Source organism: Gossypium raimondii, chromosome 8, assembly GCF_025698545.1.
Source record: "Gossypium raimondii isolate GPD5lz chromosome 8, ASM2569854v1, whole genome shotgun sequence".
In the NCBI taxonomy this organism is placed as follows: Eukaryota; Viridiplantae; Streptophyta; class Magnoliopsida; order Malvales; family Malvaceae; genus Gossypium; species Gossypium raimondii.
Genome location: NC_068572.1, coordinates 47,286,545 through 47,301,527, shown reverse-complemented (window position 1 = coordinate 47,301,527; position 14,983 = coordinate 47,286,545). Strand labels below are relative to the sequence as shown.

At 33.2% G+C, this 14,983-nt stretch overlaps 1 protein-coding gene across 1 annotated transcript; it reads left to right on the top strand.

Moving 5' to 3' along the window:
• The first annotated feature begins 5,735 nt into the window (after positions 1-5,735).
• On the top strand, positions 5,736-9,925 carry LOC105791754 (notchless protein homolog). Its single transcript, XM_012619968.2, has 13 exons — positions 5,736-6,062; positions 6,340-6,421; positions 6,545-6,634; positions 6,950-7,075; positions 7,278-7,405; positions 7,591-7,790; positions 7,995-8,058; positions 8,199-8,309; positions 8,393-8,530; positions 8,631-8,773; positions 8,857-8,911; positions 9,370-9,426; positions 9,527-9,925. Exons 1-13 carry the CDS (start codon positions 5,910-5,912, stop codon positions 9,608-9,610), a joined length of 1,431 nt encoding a protein of 476 aa, XP_012475422.2. The 5' UTR covers positions 5,736-5,909; the 3' UTR covers positions 9,611-9,925.
• Positions 9,926-14,983: the final 5,058 nt, after the last annotated feature.

Here is a 14,983-nt window from a genome sequence, read left to right as displayed (position 1 = left end):
ACTTATTCAAACTTTTTCGAAAAATTTGGTTAACCTTCTCTCATCTTTTTATACTCAATTAAGCTATGAATTAGTTCTCTTTAACTGAAGTTAACAAACGCCACATTAGCACCGTTTATTGATATGCCATGTCATTGTCAAGTACCAGGTCAGCAAAAATAAATAAATATATTTTAAAAATACTTTTAAGATGTGTATATAATGAATTTGAAAATGATTGTCCCTACTCATTTGAATTTGGACATCCATATGTTTAGATAGATTCTAGAATTATATAATACATAAAAAAATTAATAATTATAAGAAATTAATTAAACAAAGTAAATTTTATAAATAAAATAATTTAAAAACCCATAAAATTAGAAAAAATTATTTATAAAATGATTAGAAATTAAATAAAAACCATAACATTTTATAAAAAGTTTCTTTTATAAAATTTTATAAAAAAATAATTTTCTCATTTTATTAAATTATTTGACTAATATAACTTGCATAAATTGAAAATGAGAGGCAAAAATATAACAAAAATTTTGTTAATCTTGATTTTATGATATAAGTAGTTGATTTTCGTTTTATATTAAAATATAAAAAGTAAATTGTTTTTGTTAAATTTTATAAAATTTCATAATTTTAATTAATTTCTAATAAAGATAAATGATTTTTAATTTTTATAATTTTTTATGTATTTTATAATTCTAGAATGAATCTAAACAAATAGGTGTCCAAATTCATTGTGTATTTATCTTAAAAATAATTTTAAAGTATTTTTAATTTTTTAAATTTCGTATTTTGTTGACATGGCAATGTTAGGTTAGCACTAGGCAATGTCAGGCATTGTCACGTTAGCACCCGATGATGATATGGTATTGTCACGCCATCACTTAACGGTGATGTGGCAACATCATGTCAACATAACATTGTTAACATGGCATCTATTAATGGCTACATCAATGTTGCCAAAAACTATCGCTCAGCGCTAGTCAAAGTGTTGATTTGGCTAGTTTTGCTAGTTCAATGACTCAATTAAGTGCAAAAAGTTGGAAGGGGCTTAATTGATTTTTTTTTCAAAAATGTTTGAGGGCTTATTTTACCAATAAACCTAAGATTTTATATATATATATATATATATATATATATATATATATATTCTACTAAGGTTTTTTTTCCATCCATAATGTGGGTATGCTGTAAAACTGGTTTCAATGTTGTTTGAACTAGAGCAGATTAGTTGGTTGAATCGATTGGACTAGGAACCAGTCGAGGTGCCAGTACAAAGAGTGTCTTTGAATCAGTTAGACCAAGAATCAGTACAAACCGATTGAACCGGATAAAAGATAGGTTGAATCGATGGTTGAACCGGCTAAAACTGATTGAATTGATGGTTGAATTGATTTTTTAAAATTTTAAAATTTTAAAATTTTTTAATTGGTCCAGTTTAAAAACATTGTTTGGTCTATATTAAGCCCAGTTAGCACCACAAATCAATTGAACACCAACTTAGTTAGTAAATTATTAGAATACCGCTTTATAAGTCAAATATAAAATTAACTTTTTATATATTATAAATCAATAAAAAATCAATTATAGTAATATTTGAATTTGTGACATCAAGGATAACAAATTAACAAATATTTAACTTGACCATTTAAACCAAAACATCATTTAATTTTGGGTAAACTACTTAATTAGTCACTGAACTTTTTGCATGTTTCTATTTTGGTCATTAGATTATGAAATTTTTCAATTTAATCACCATTCTATTCAAATTTGTTTTTTTAGTCACTGTGTCATTAAGTCTGAAATAGCTAGATGACATGGTTGTTGTAAACTCTATGAATGTCACTCGCCTATTAGGGTATTTTGTTTTGGTTATGCAACTATAATTTTTTTTGATTTAGTTACTAAAGTTTTTGAAATTAGATTTTTTAGTCACCATGCCGTTAAGTTAATAACAGAAGCTTGAAGTGGTATTTTTTATTGGCCTAATAACAAAAATTTTCGTTCAATATTTATACATTTTATTAATTTAGTCCTAATTCTTAAAAAATCAATAATTTAGCCCTAAACATTCTTATTAGTATTTGGCGCTATAAAGTTTCTTTAATATTTTTTTCATTTGACACTAGTAAGATTTGAGTTTGTTGGCACAGGACAACCATTGTTTTAACATAAAAAGTTACAGATAAAAAAAACTTCTCGACAACCAGGCCCATTCTTGACATTTTTGGGGCTCTAGGCAAAACAATAAAATGGGGTTTTAAGTTCCTTAAAAGTTGGAGAAATTTTTGTTAGGCTTCTTAAAAGTTGGTAAAAAAAATTTTTGAGCCCTTAAAAGCTAAATTTTTTTTTGGGCCTCTTAAAAATTGGAAAACAATATTTTTGACCCCTTTCAGCCTTGGGCCTTTGGCAGCCACACCTCCAAACGACCCCCAGGGCCGAGCCTGCCAACAACTTATGATCTTTCTAGTGTCGAAAACTAAAAACCTTTGAGTTTTTTAATATCCAAGAAACACTGTTTAATCTAAAATGTTAAAAAAAAAAAAACTTTATCAACAATTTATATAATCTTTCCGGCATAAGAAACTAGAAACCTTTGAGTTTTCATGCATTGAATAACACCAATTAAGAGCATAAAAGAATAGACTTAGAGAGAAAAAAAAGGCCAACAATTAGGATTAAATTGAAGAATTTTGTAAATATTGAGGATTAACTTTTTTTAGAATTAGAACTCAATTTATAGAAGGTATAAATATTGAAGAACTAAATTTGTTATTAGACCAATAAAACAAATAATTTATATGGTATCAACAAAAAAGTATGCTTTTTGCAATAAAATAAATAAATTCACAAACAATTTCCTTTGAATGGAATGATTTCAGAAAGTTTTTAAAGATACAATATATCTAAACGAAAAAAAGTTTCACATTGGACTCCTCTGGTACTGTACTTATATTTCTTCAATGTATGAGGTTTTTGTACAATTTTTAGGGTATTGAATGTCATATTTTTTATTACTGTTAGAGTTGAAATTTACAAATGGCTACAAAGCAATGGGACTTTCTGGTTAGAATGTAAGATTACTCGTTTATAGAGAAATCATGCTTGTGGATGCAGAAGACTTTCTTCAATTTTTTCAGTTCAATAGTCTTTCTTAGGATAAAGAGATGACTCAATTGTTTTTGGGTCTTTTTTCATATAACTTTTCCTTTAATTCTCATTTACTTTCATTATTTGTTTTCAAATTAAATCAATAAAATTTTGAGAAATTAATTTATTTGATTTTTTAAGGAAAATAAAAGAAAAAGGTAATATTGCAGAAAAGGGCTTACGAAATGCGATCAAGGGTCAATATCTGGACATGTGACGTGTTCCGAGTGAGCGACACGCCATGGTAGCACAAATCTTGACGTCGTTAGGGTCAGGTACTACATTAGTTAACAAAAAGAAAGTACAAGTACTTAATTGGACATTTTGAAACTTTGGGTACCACATTAGAACAAACCCCAAAGTATAGGGGTCATCCATGCCATTAACCCTAAATGTTTTGATATTTGAAATTTTAAATAACTCCAAGATTTTTTATAGCTCTAGTGGCACCTCTTATTCGTACCATACATTGAGACAGGTGAGGGGTGTTACAATAGTTGTAATGGATTTTCTAACGGTTGGTTTTAATTTTTGTGAAAGTTGTAATATTTTAAAGGTGTCTATAATAATTTTTAGTATCAAGAAATAAATTAACTAGACCATAGCTATCTAAGGTGTTTATAGTCAACAACTTGTAGTCCCTTCACATCGACCAGAAGTATGCATTCTCACCTCTATACACCATAACATTTTTCGCCTGATTGCGAGTCAGAAAAAGATCATTTGTGCTAATCAAATTTGAAATTATTTCAACATAATTACTTACCACAGTCATTTCTATCTTGCAAGTTGCCAAGCAACCAACCGTCATTCCAAATTAAGATGCAATGACACCACCCAACTTTCCATCTCAATCCTATTTTCATAAAGCCTTAAGCACTCCAAATACTTCTCCAAATGAGAGAAGGGTTTGTCCCTAAACTTGCTCTCATGAAATCTGTAGATTGATAATATTTAGATCTAGTCGCTCTTGTTACCAATGAAGTGGGGTTGAACAAAAGCCTCCAACCATGATCTGCTAACAACACTATATTGAACTTGGCCATATCACAAAAGGCAAGTTCACCATTTGCCTTGGACTCGCATAACTCCGACCAAGCCAAGTCCGTCATTTGCGTTTAGACTCGCAAACTCTCAACACATTTTCACCAACGAATGCAATGCTTTACTTAAAAGTTTGTTGTCACCAAAACTAGGGGTGAGAGTGATAACAGCTAAATTTGATTAGATTTTAATCATCTATCATAATTCCGTTTAATTTGGTTATTGTTTTTTTTAATTTTATTTTATTTTGACAAAATAATTTTTTACGCTTGTTGGGATATTATTTGATAAAATTTCAAAGTTTTTTTAAATATTTCTAAACAAATCAAGTAAATAAAAATAATCATTAAAATTTATATGGTTGTTTTAAATATATATATATATTTATATAGAACTTTTAAGTTTCTTTCACTATTTTATATAAAAATTAATTTTTACATCATAAAATTAATTAAATAAAAAACAATTGGTTTAGTTGAAATAACGTAGTTATTAGTTTAGGTGAATTTTCAATTTCTCAAATTTTATTGTCATCCTAATTAAAACCAACTAATAACATAATTACAACATAATGAATTAGGGATTAGGAAGCATGTCATACTAGAGGTGATCATGGGTCGGGAGGCCCGGTCCGGCCAGACAGCCCGCCCGAAATATGGGAGGGTTCGGGTAAAAATATAGGTCCGAAATATGAGTTTGGGCAAAAAAATAGGCCCGTTTAGAAAATGGGCCGGGCCTCGGGCACCACTTTTTTGGCCCAGGCCTGGCCCGAATATAATAAATATATTTTTTTATTTTTTTATTTTTAAAATATTTTTAAAATACTTTTTTTAATTTTTTATTTTTAAAATAAATTTTTAGTATTTATTAAAAAATTTGACCGGGCCGGGCCGAGCTCGGACTTAAGAATTTTTCCTGAGCTAGGCCTGGACAAAATTTTAAGCCCATATTTTGGGCCAGGTGGGCCCGGACCTAGGATGCGGGCCAAAATTTTTTCTGGACCAGCCCGACCTGACCCATGATCACCTCTATATCATACCTGTAACTTATCTGTGAAACCTCATAATGCAACCCTTTTATTCTAACCCATTATCGACTACCGTCAGTAAATCAGGTCTATTGGTACTTGGAACTTATAGAATGCGAGACATTTCCTCTTATTATCAGAATTAACTCATCCACCAAAGACTCCTTCATTATCACAGTTGTTTTCATTGTTTACAAAAAACTTGATGTGTCTTGCTCTCACCTGATTCTACCTCTCTTCCCGATTTGCCCCTTCGAAATGCTCACTATAAACGAAAACAACAAGTATGGGCTCAACACGTCACCCTGTCGTAATCCGATGAACGATTGGGTTGGGCCTTAATATAATCAACACCAGATCACATGGCAGACCGTCCATTAGCAATGATGTGATGAGTGATGATGACAATTAAATTACTCAATCAAAGTTGAAAAAAGCATCATTTCAAGAGTTCTATTGAAGGGCAAATGATGTGGCCACATAGGTAAGCCGCATCCATTTCCAGTGGATCTCACCACAACCTACCACCGCCCCTTTAAACCTCCGACAGTAAAACCCTTAACCCTAAATTTTCCCAATCTCCATTTCCAATTCGGTAGTAACCAAAACCCCTAAATCTTCTTAAAACCACCTAGTCCCCTTCCGAAGCCCCCATTTTCATCACAACAGCAAACAGAAGGAAAAAGAGAAAATGGAGGTGGAAACAGAGCAAGGAGAGACGGGGAAAAGCGTTATGTGCGTATTAACAGACCCGGAAGGGACCACCCTGGGAGGCACCATGTACCTTCCCCAGAACGTCGGTCCTATTCAGCTTCAACAGATCGTCAATACTCTCCTAAAAAATGTAACCTCTTTATATTGTCTGCTTCAGTGCTTGATATTTTGTTCTAACTGGTTCCAAGTTAATTTTTGATTTTTCGTTTAATTTACGTGTGATGCATTGTATTCAAAGTTTCATGCAATTTCTTTTATATTTGTCTTTGAATTATTTAGAATTGATTTTTTTTTATCATTCTTTATGCCTGTTTTTCTTTCCAAAGTGATTTAATTTGTCATGATAATAAAATGCTTCTAGAGCTGCGAGAGTGATGAACTTTGCTATTTGGGTTTCCTTTCTTCAGGAGGAGAAGTTACCGTATGCATTTTATATATCTAATCAAGAGCTTCTTGTGCCGCTTGGAAATTACTTGGAGAAGAATAAAGGTCAGTTTGCGAGCTGATGAAAGTGAATGTGTGACAGTGTTGCTTCCACTACTTGATTCTTTTACATTTCTCATTATCCTTAACCTATTATTGTCTGGTTAATTTGGATCATCAACTTTTCAGTTTCCATGGAGAAAACTCTGTCGATAGTTTATCAACCGCAGGCAGTTTTCAGGATTCGTCCGGTTAATCGGTGTTCAGCTACAATTGCTGGTATGAGATTGATATATATTTGGTATCAAAACTTTATCAAACGAATGTTGAAATCATGGGTTTGCATGCTCAAGAAAGAAACAAGTTGCTTGTTGTGTCTTGCATGGGCTCTTGATGTGATGATATCATCAAACTTCAAAGAAATTATTTTTTCTGATTCAGGCTCAGCTAATTTTCCTGTCTAAAAAGCAGTTCCGTTTAACTTATTCATATTTTTCTTTATATGGATGAATTAGGTATAAAATGTTTACTAGCATTCCTTTAGCATAATTGGATTGGTTATCCTAAATCTTTGTTGTTGCTTTGTCACAATAGGTCATACTGAAGCAGTACTTTCTGTTGCGTTTAGTCCTGATGGACGACAGTTGGCAAGTGGCTCAGGTGATACCACTGTCCGACTATGGGACCTAAATACCCAGACACCAATGTTTACATGCACAGGTTAGAAAATTCATATTTGATACTGTTTTCTTAGTCAGCTTGACTGTAAAGTTGTTTGAACACCAAAGAACTATTTACTCGTACACATGGAATTGGAAAAAGGGATGCCATGTAACATGAAGTTCATGCTATTGTAATTCTTTGCACTCATTGTATTTCTTTGCTTTATGAGAATCATTTGTCTTCTGATTTTTTTTTTCAGGACATAAAAACTGGGTTCTCTGTATCGCATGGTCACCTGATGGTAAACATCTTGTCAGTGGCAGCAAGTCTGGGGAACTACAATGTTGGGACCCACAAACAGGGAAGCCTGCTGGCAATCCACTGACTGTAAAGTCTTTACTCTTGAATAACTACATTATTTTTTTAATAATTCAGTATAGTTTCTTGACCTCTTTAAACTGAAACTCTATCGCATGGATTTGGTAAAAAAGCAATGTAATAATAATTTCTTTGTGTTTATTCAATTGTCTTACTCATATAAACATGTTGCTAATACATGGATTCCGCTATAGGGCCACAAGAAATGGATCACCGGTATCTCATGGGAACCTGTACATCTAAATGCTCCGTGCCGTCGCTTTGTAAGTGCGAGCAAAGATGGTGATGCCCGCATATGGGATATTTCCTTAAAGAAATGTGTTATTTGTCTCAGTGGCCACACACTTGCTGTAACTTGTGTGAAGTGGGGTGGAGATGGGGTCATATATACAGGGTACAATTTGTTCTGTTTCTTTGATTCTGATAATATTTTCTGTTGTCATTTCACTCTGTTCCATGAAAGTGGAATCTCTGTTTTCCTTGGGAATGACAGAAATAACAAGCACTTTGTTGATCATCTAGTCATCTTGTCAATTGACAGCCTTTATTTAAACTTCAACTGCTTACTAATGATCTCCTTTTGTCAAACTGGCTGAAGGTCCCAGGATTGTACTATCAAAGTGTGGGAAACTTCACAAGGGAAGCTAATTCGTGAATTGAAGGTGATTTCTTGCATCTTCTAGAAAATTTCTGTCACGTTATCATTAAACTGCCCATTTTCATGTCTATACATCAAATTGCTACTGTATACACTATGAAATTTCATATTACAGAATTCATTTGCTTTTACTACTTGTTGTAGGGTCACGGGCATTGGGTTAACTCCCTTGCATTAAGCACAGAATATGTTCTTCGCACTGGAGCTTTTGATCATACTGGTAAACAATATTCATCTCCGGAAGAAATGAAGAAGGTAGTGTTATTTGGTGTCATAATTTCTTCGGTAAAAAATCAATTAAAAGAAATAAAGCAATTAAATTTCCTTATATAATTTAGGTTGCTCTAGAAAGATACAACAAAATGAAAGGTAATGCCCCAGAGAGATTGGTATCAGGATCTGATGACTTTACCATGTTCCTATGGGAACCTGCTGTCAGCAAACACCACAAAGTTCGGATGACCGGTCATCAACAGGTACGACATATGCTGCTGCTAACTCTGTCTGATTGTGAACCAAATTGTTGACTTCTTCATGCTTAGAAGTAAATTCGTACATTCTTTTTGTTGTTTGCAGCTTGTAAACCATGTTTATTTCTCACCTGATGGGCAATGGGTGGCTAGTGCGTCATTTGATAAATCAGTCAAGCTATGGAATGGTACTACTGGAGAATTTGTTGCTGCATTCCGAGGTCATGTTGGGCCTGTTTATCAAATCAGGTTTGAGCTGTTTCTATAGTTTGTTTCCATGTTTCTTTTCTTATGTCTCAGGATTAATAACTATTTTGCATGTTGTTCTTCAGCTGGTCTGCAGATAGCAGGCTTCTTTTAAGTGGAAGCAAAGACTCCACCTTGAAGGTAACTCCTAGGAATTTTATATCTTTTGCCCCTTTTTTGGCATTCAAAGATAATTAGAAATTGTTGAGATAGTTCATTAGGCATTCTTTTATGAACATACTTGCATACTCTAGTTTTGAGGTAATATAGAAACGAACCACATTAAAGTTAGATTTTCTGTCCTTTATGACTCAGTTGAGTGAGTGTTGTTTTGCCATGGCCTCATTTTTAGCATCGTAATCCTTCCACATTCTGCCTCTGCTACATATCTGTCCTTCCTGCCTTACTCTCCCTCAGAGTCCCTCCTCTTCCTTGCACCACCAACCCCAATCTGTAGGCCTCCCTTAAAAATCTTGGTTCTTTCTCTTAATTAGCAAATGTGTATTTTCTATCACTTCAATTAATTATGTTTTGTTTCCTTGATTGGGGGCTTGTATGGAATGCTAGTGGTTTTTAACAAGCATGTTATTCTTGTTAAGGTTTGGGATATTCGAACAAAAAAATTGAAACAAGACCTTCCAGGCCACGCAGATGAGGTAAGTTCCCTTGCTGGCAATAGCAAAGCCAAAAAATCATTGATATAGGTTTGCTGACGTACTGGTGACTAATCTTCATCCTCGTTATACTTTTGGAAAGGTTTTTGCTGTTGATTGGAGTCCAGACGGTGAGAAAGTTGCCTCAGGCGGTAAGGATAGGGTGTTGAAGTTGTGGATGGGCTAGAAGCCTACAGATAAATGGAGCCTAAAGAACATATCCCATCAAGTTGAAATATAAACATGTGGCGTTTGCATCAATGGCAACACCATATATTTATCTGATACGATCAGTGATACGTGCAACTGCAATGAACCAGGATTGATTGGTAGGAACCTTTATGTGCGACATTGCAGTTATGCAGCCATTTATCATGGTTTTCAGGATTTCTGGGTGTATATCAATATATACTAGCTGTACGAAACATTGCAAACGGATGTAATATCTTTTTTGAAGTGTAAAATAGCCGATTGCTAAGGTTGGCAATTGACAATTTTTTTATACGGAACCAGGGTAATGGTTGACACTTGCATTAAAGAAAGAGCAAGTTATTGAGAATGGTGAATACTGAGAAAGAGTTTATCACATATCCAAAAGAGGGAACGCTCAATACTGTAAGGTTAAAAGGAGATCTTTTCTTATATTTTTCCTGTTACTTCTAAAATTCAGAGAGTAGATTACATTAACGGGGTTTGAATTCAGTCATTGCGTGCGGAATAAAGAGATCTTTTAATTACTTCCATCTGATAAGCCCTTCAAAATATTCCAACAGCGCAGGTTAGCCAATAATTTTGATACATTTTGTGTAAAACATTTTGACTACAACTGGTAATTGTTTTTGTATAAAAATTATTTCCAACAAAAATTATTATTTTTGAAAGATACCGATTTCAAACAATAAAAGATGTTCTTGAACTATCATTTTAGATAGAAGCTATCTTGAACATAATTCTTAAATAAAGCGTTTTAAACTGCAACTATTATCAACATGAATTGTTGTATAGTTGTCCAAAGATAAAATATTAGAATCATGATTTGAGTTTCCTCAAATATCTTTTAAGTACGTTTTAGTGTTATGGGTCACGGATCAAAACTCATGACGGATGCACATAAAATAACTTATGGATGTCAATTAATTAAATAAGACCCATTTAACCTACTTGAATTGACCTCATTCGTGGAACATATAGAGAAATCTATATACTTGAAGCTTTAGTGGCCTAGTGAAAACACTCCGATAATTTAGAGTTACCATAGTGAATATTTGTAATCCTAAGGGATAAGATGGTATAGTGTTTAAATCCCTCAAGATTCTCATCTTGTACATAGGCATTATCTTGGTTGTCGATGTAATTTAAACTGTATTGTTGGATCCGGTGGAGCTCAACTATAAATAGAGACATTTTCCCTCATCTGTAATCATCATTTGAAAATTATTTGAGAACATTTACTCAAACACCTTGTGTACACTGCGTTCTTGTGACATTTTCTGTTCGTTCATTTCTTCTTTGCTTAAGAGTTTGCTTTCGCTAAATTCTAGTGCCTTAGATAATTTCCTTTGAGAATTCTCACCTTTTGAGAGTTAGACTGACTTAGGGGATTTGAAGTAAACTTTTTGCCTAAGGTCGCACGGTTTATCAGAATAAAGTTCTAGCCCAGTGACAGTTATTATTAAAGTCAATGTTCGTTGAGCCATGATAGCTGGTGTCAGGAGCCACGATTCGTAAGGTGCCAAGTGAGATGACAAAAGAAGTAGAGGGTCAGAATGTCTCGATGGAGACCTGTGGAAGGGTTAAGAAAGCAAGCAGATCAAGGGACATGTTGTCAACTTTGGAAGGTCAGGTGCCCAATCTTGAGGAATCTGTGGGTGGTATGAAGGAAAGCCTCAAAATAATTGATGGACGCACCGCAAAGCTGGACTCAGTGAAAGATCAACTCAAGGGATAGGTGACTAATGCTCTTAATGCCAACATGGATGAGATGCAAAAGGTTCTCAATTCCACTGTAGGTAAGTTGACAAAAAAGAATGATGCTCTTAAGGCCATGATGACAACTTTGAAGAAGAAAATTGAAGAGCTCAAAGGAGAGCTTGTTCTTTGGAAAGCTAATGTGGGTAATAAGATGTAACACTCTCACCCGACTCAATTGTTAAATCCGGGTAAAGAATGTCACAAATGGACCCTATTTGGACTAAGGACTAAATCATACACAAAATAAATTTTAAGCGAACTTTATTAAGTAACACGTAATTATCCCATACAACAAATTCCTTAGGTAACAGTTTACTGGTTCAAGTTTCCAGACTTCTAAGGTAACTATTTGATTACAAGACATTCGTCTCCACGACATAGTCTCTAAGGATACCCCCTCCTATATGCATGACTCCAAACTAAGGATCACCCCTCAATCTACCACTATCTGGCTAGGTCCTTCCTCAAGTGCCCTATTCAGCAAATCCTACAAAACACAGGTCAAACCTTGTAAGTTTAAAAAACTTAGTGAGTTTCTTCATAACTCAAAACATACCCCACCTTACCTGGGTTCAAATAAATAATAAAAGATACAACAACTCCTTGCTCGTTGAAACATTTCTCTTAAACCATCATAGTGGACTTTATCCTTTTTCTTTTACTTATATCCAAGTGGTTCTACTCTTATCATCATCATGCCTTATTCGAATAGTCTCTGCGGACTCTTACCATTAACCTAATATCGATGGGCTTACTGCCACTCTATCCCTTAAGATACTTATGTTGGGAAATATGTCATATTGTAGTAAACATATAACTATTTTCTATTTATTTGAACGATGAATAAATAAATAAAATTAATTTCACATTTCACTATTATGTCTTTTGTATTTTCTATCTTTTATATTTTGCATGCATAGCCAAATTGTAACAAGCAAATATTAGCTCATTGATTGTCTAAAGTTAAAACTAAAGATAAGTGGCATTGTAAAAAACTTTTACATTGCGAGACAGACGACTTACTGCAGTAGATAATTTAAATGAGTCCGTAATCCCGTAAAAGAATCAAAGTGAGCATTTGGTTCAAATACTGAGAAAGATTATTATGTCGTCTACAATTTCAATTGGGGAGATGGCTAGTCTTAGCTATCGGAGCAGTTGACTCCATGAGTAGAGACATAGATGTATTCATTGGTAGAATGATGCATTGGACTGGACCCAAGATGAATTAATTCTGAATCCGTTTGTGAATTAATTCACTTGTGACATTAATGGTGTGATTTACCTAAATCCCAAGTTAGCCACTGACCATGTGTATGCAACTCATGTGCTTTGATATAAGTGGAGGCTTATGCTCTAAAGATGATCGAGCCCATAGCCGGTATGTTGGGTACATGACTTGTGTATAACATGACTTTACTAGCAACAGTGGAATTCATAGCTCAATTAAAGAGTTAATGATATCCTCTCATTGGCATTGTGTGGATTGATAAATATAGAACATGGCCACGGGTTGTTTGTTCTCGAACGAGCAATTTATCACTGTCATTTGTTGACAGTGATCATATTAATCATTAAAAAGGCACAATGGTGACAATGGGATAAAATAAGATTGTATTGAGTGAACATATTTAACTAAAAGGAATCAAGGATATCATATGAGGGTAACACACACATGACGAGATCATTAGACAAAGCAGTTGGATGAATTGCTTTCGTAAAGAGTATACAATAAGGAGTTTTCAATCATGTTACTTATTGTAGATTGACTCTATGATTAAGTAATTGCAAATTATCGAAACAATGCTTTTGGACATAATTGCAATCACTAAAGCCTAATTGTATATGTCTGATTGATCTCACCACTAGCTCAACAAACGCTCGATCGAACTGCATTTGAATCAGAAGAAAATTCTACGACTTTGGGAATAATTTAATTGAGTCAATTTATTCGATGTGAAATTAAATTAGGTGGTGATGAGAATTATTCAACTAGAGAATTTGATTAAAGAATTTTCTTGAAAAATTAATTTGGAAAATTTAAGTGATTTTTAGAAAAACGATTTTGATCAAGTAAAATTAAATTAATCAAATTAATTAAAATTAATATGATATTTTTAGAAATTAATTTTCAAGTCATACAATTGGCCTAATGGGTAATTGAACTTGAAAATTAGATTTGAGATCGTAAATTGGGTTCGGGAGCCCAAAATCGAGACCAAGACCCAAAAACTGGTTGAACCGAACCCGATAGGTAAAATTGGGCTGACGGTCCAACCAGTGGCTAGACCAAACCGAATGGGTCGTCACTGACTCGGATTGAACCAACAACAATCGAATCAACTTAGGGTGCCGTAAAGGTGTCACACTTGTATTAATGGACACGGCGATGCCAGCGACTGCAACGGTGGCATCCCAGTGGTCGGTGGAGGTTGGTCATCGGTGGTTGAGCAGTAGAAGAGTTATACTCCTATTGAGACTCTACCAGAGAATTTGATTTCAGATTAATTATTTCAAAAATAATATTTTTAATATTTTAATATTAAATTAAATTTAATACTTATCTTAATTGTATTTTATTAATTTAATATTAAAGTGATTATCTTAATATTAAATTTAATTTAATGTTATTATTTTAATAAGATTTAATATTAAATTTAATCTAATATTTATTTATATTAATTTAACATTAAAGGGATTAAGTTTAATAATGGTTGAACTAAACTCTCTTTATATAAAGAAAGCATTGGGTTATTATTTACACACTTGAATTCAATAGAAAGTTGTATAGAAAAAATTCTCTGAAGAGATTATTTTAAAAAATTTCTAAAGATATTATTCTGATGTACAACTTGATCCAAAAGTTTAAAGAAATTGCAAAATTACCCTATTGGTAATTTTTGTGATAAATTTTTTGATTCGAAGTGAGCCGATACTCGACAGACGTGAGCTTGAGGATAGCGGAGAAGACTACTAAGTCGAAGTGTTTATCCTAAATGAATTGCAAATATAAAATTTTGATTAAGTGTTTATTACTTTAGATATCACAACCAAGATCTTGTTTTTGAAAAAAATCTTAAAACTCTGGTTTTTCCCTAAATTTATTTTTCGTTGTGTTTTCCAAACCTTTTTTTTTAACAACCTAAAAGGTTTCCCGCCACTCTGGCGGATTAAGTCCTACTTAGATTTAAATAAAGGTCAGATTATTTCTTCGTAATCCGCTTCAACCACATGACTTTATGTCAAAAAAGATTTGGTTTGAAAACGGTTTTCTTGCACAATGGAAAATTAAAATTTTAAAAACGACCTGATTTATGATATTTATAGCAATAAACCTTAATAGAATTTGTACCTGTGTTTTTGGATAAGCGGATCCTTGATGTTTCTAACTTTCAACCAAATGATCTTCTCCACTATTTTCGTACCACGAACTGCTTCGAGTGTGAGTTCAAACCAATTGAATCAAAACACAAAACTAGAAAAAAATTTATTTTTGGGTGAAAATGAAAATTCTCTCTTCCTTAATAGAAACCGGTAAAATTATTATTCTGAAAAATATGTTTATAAGTTGAGAACAAATTCTCTCTAT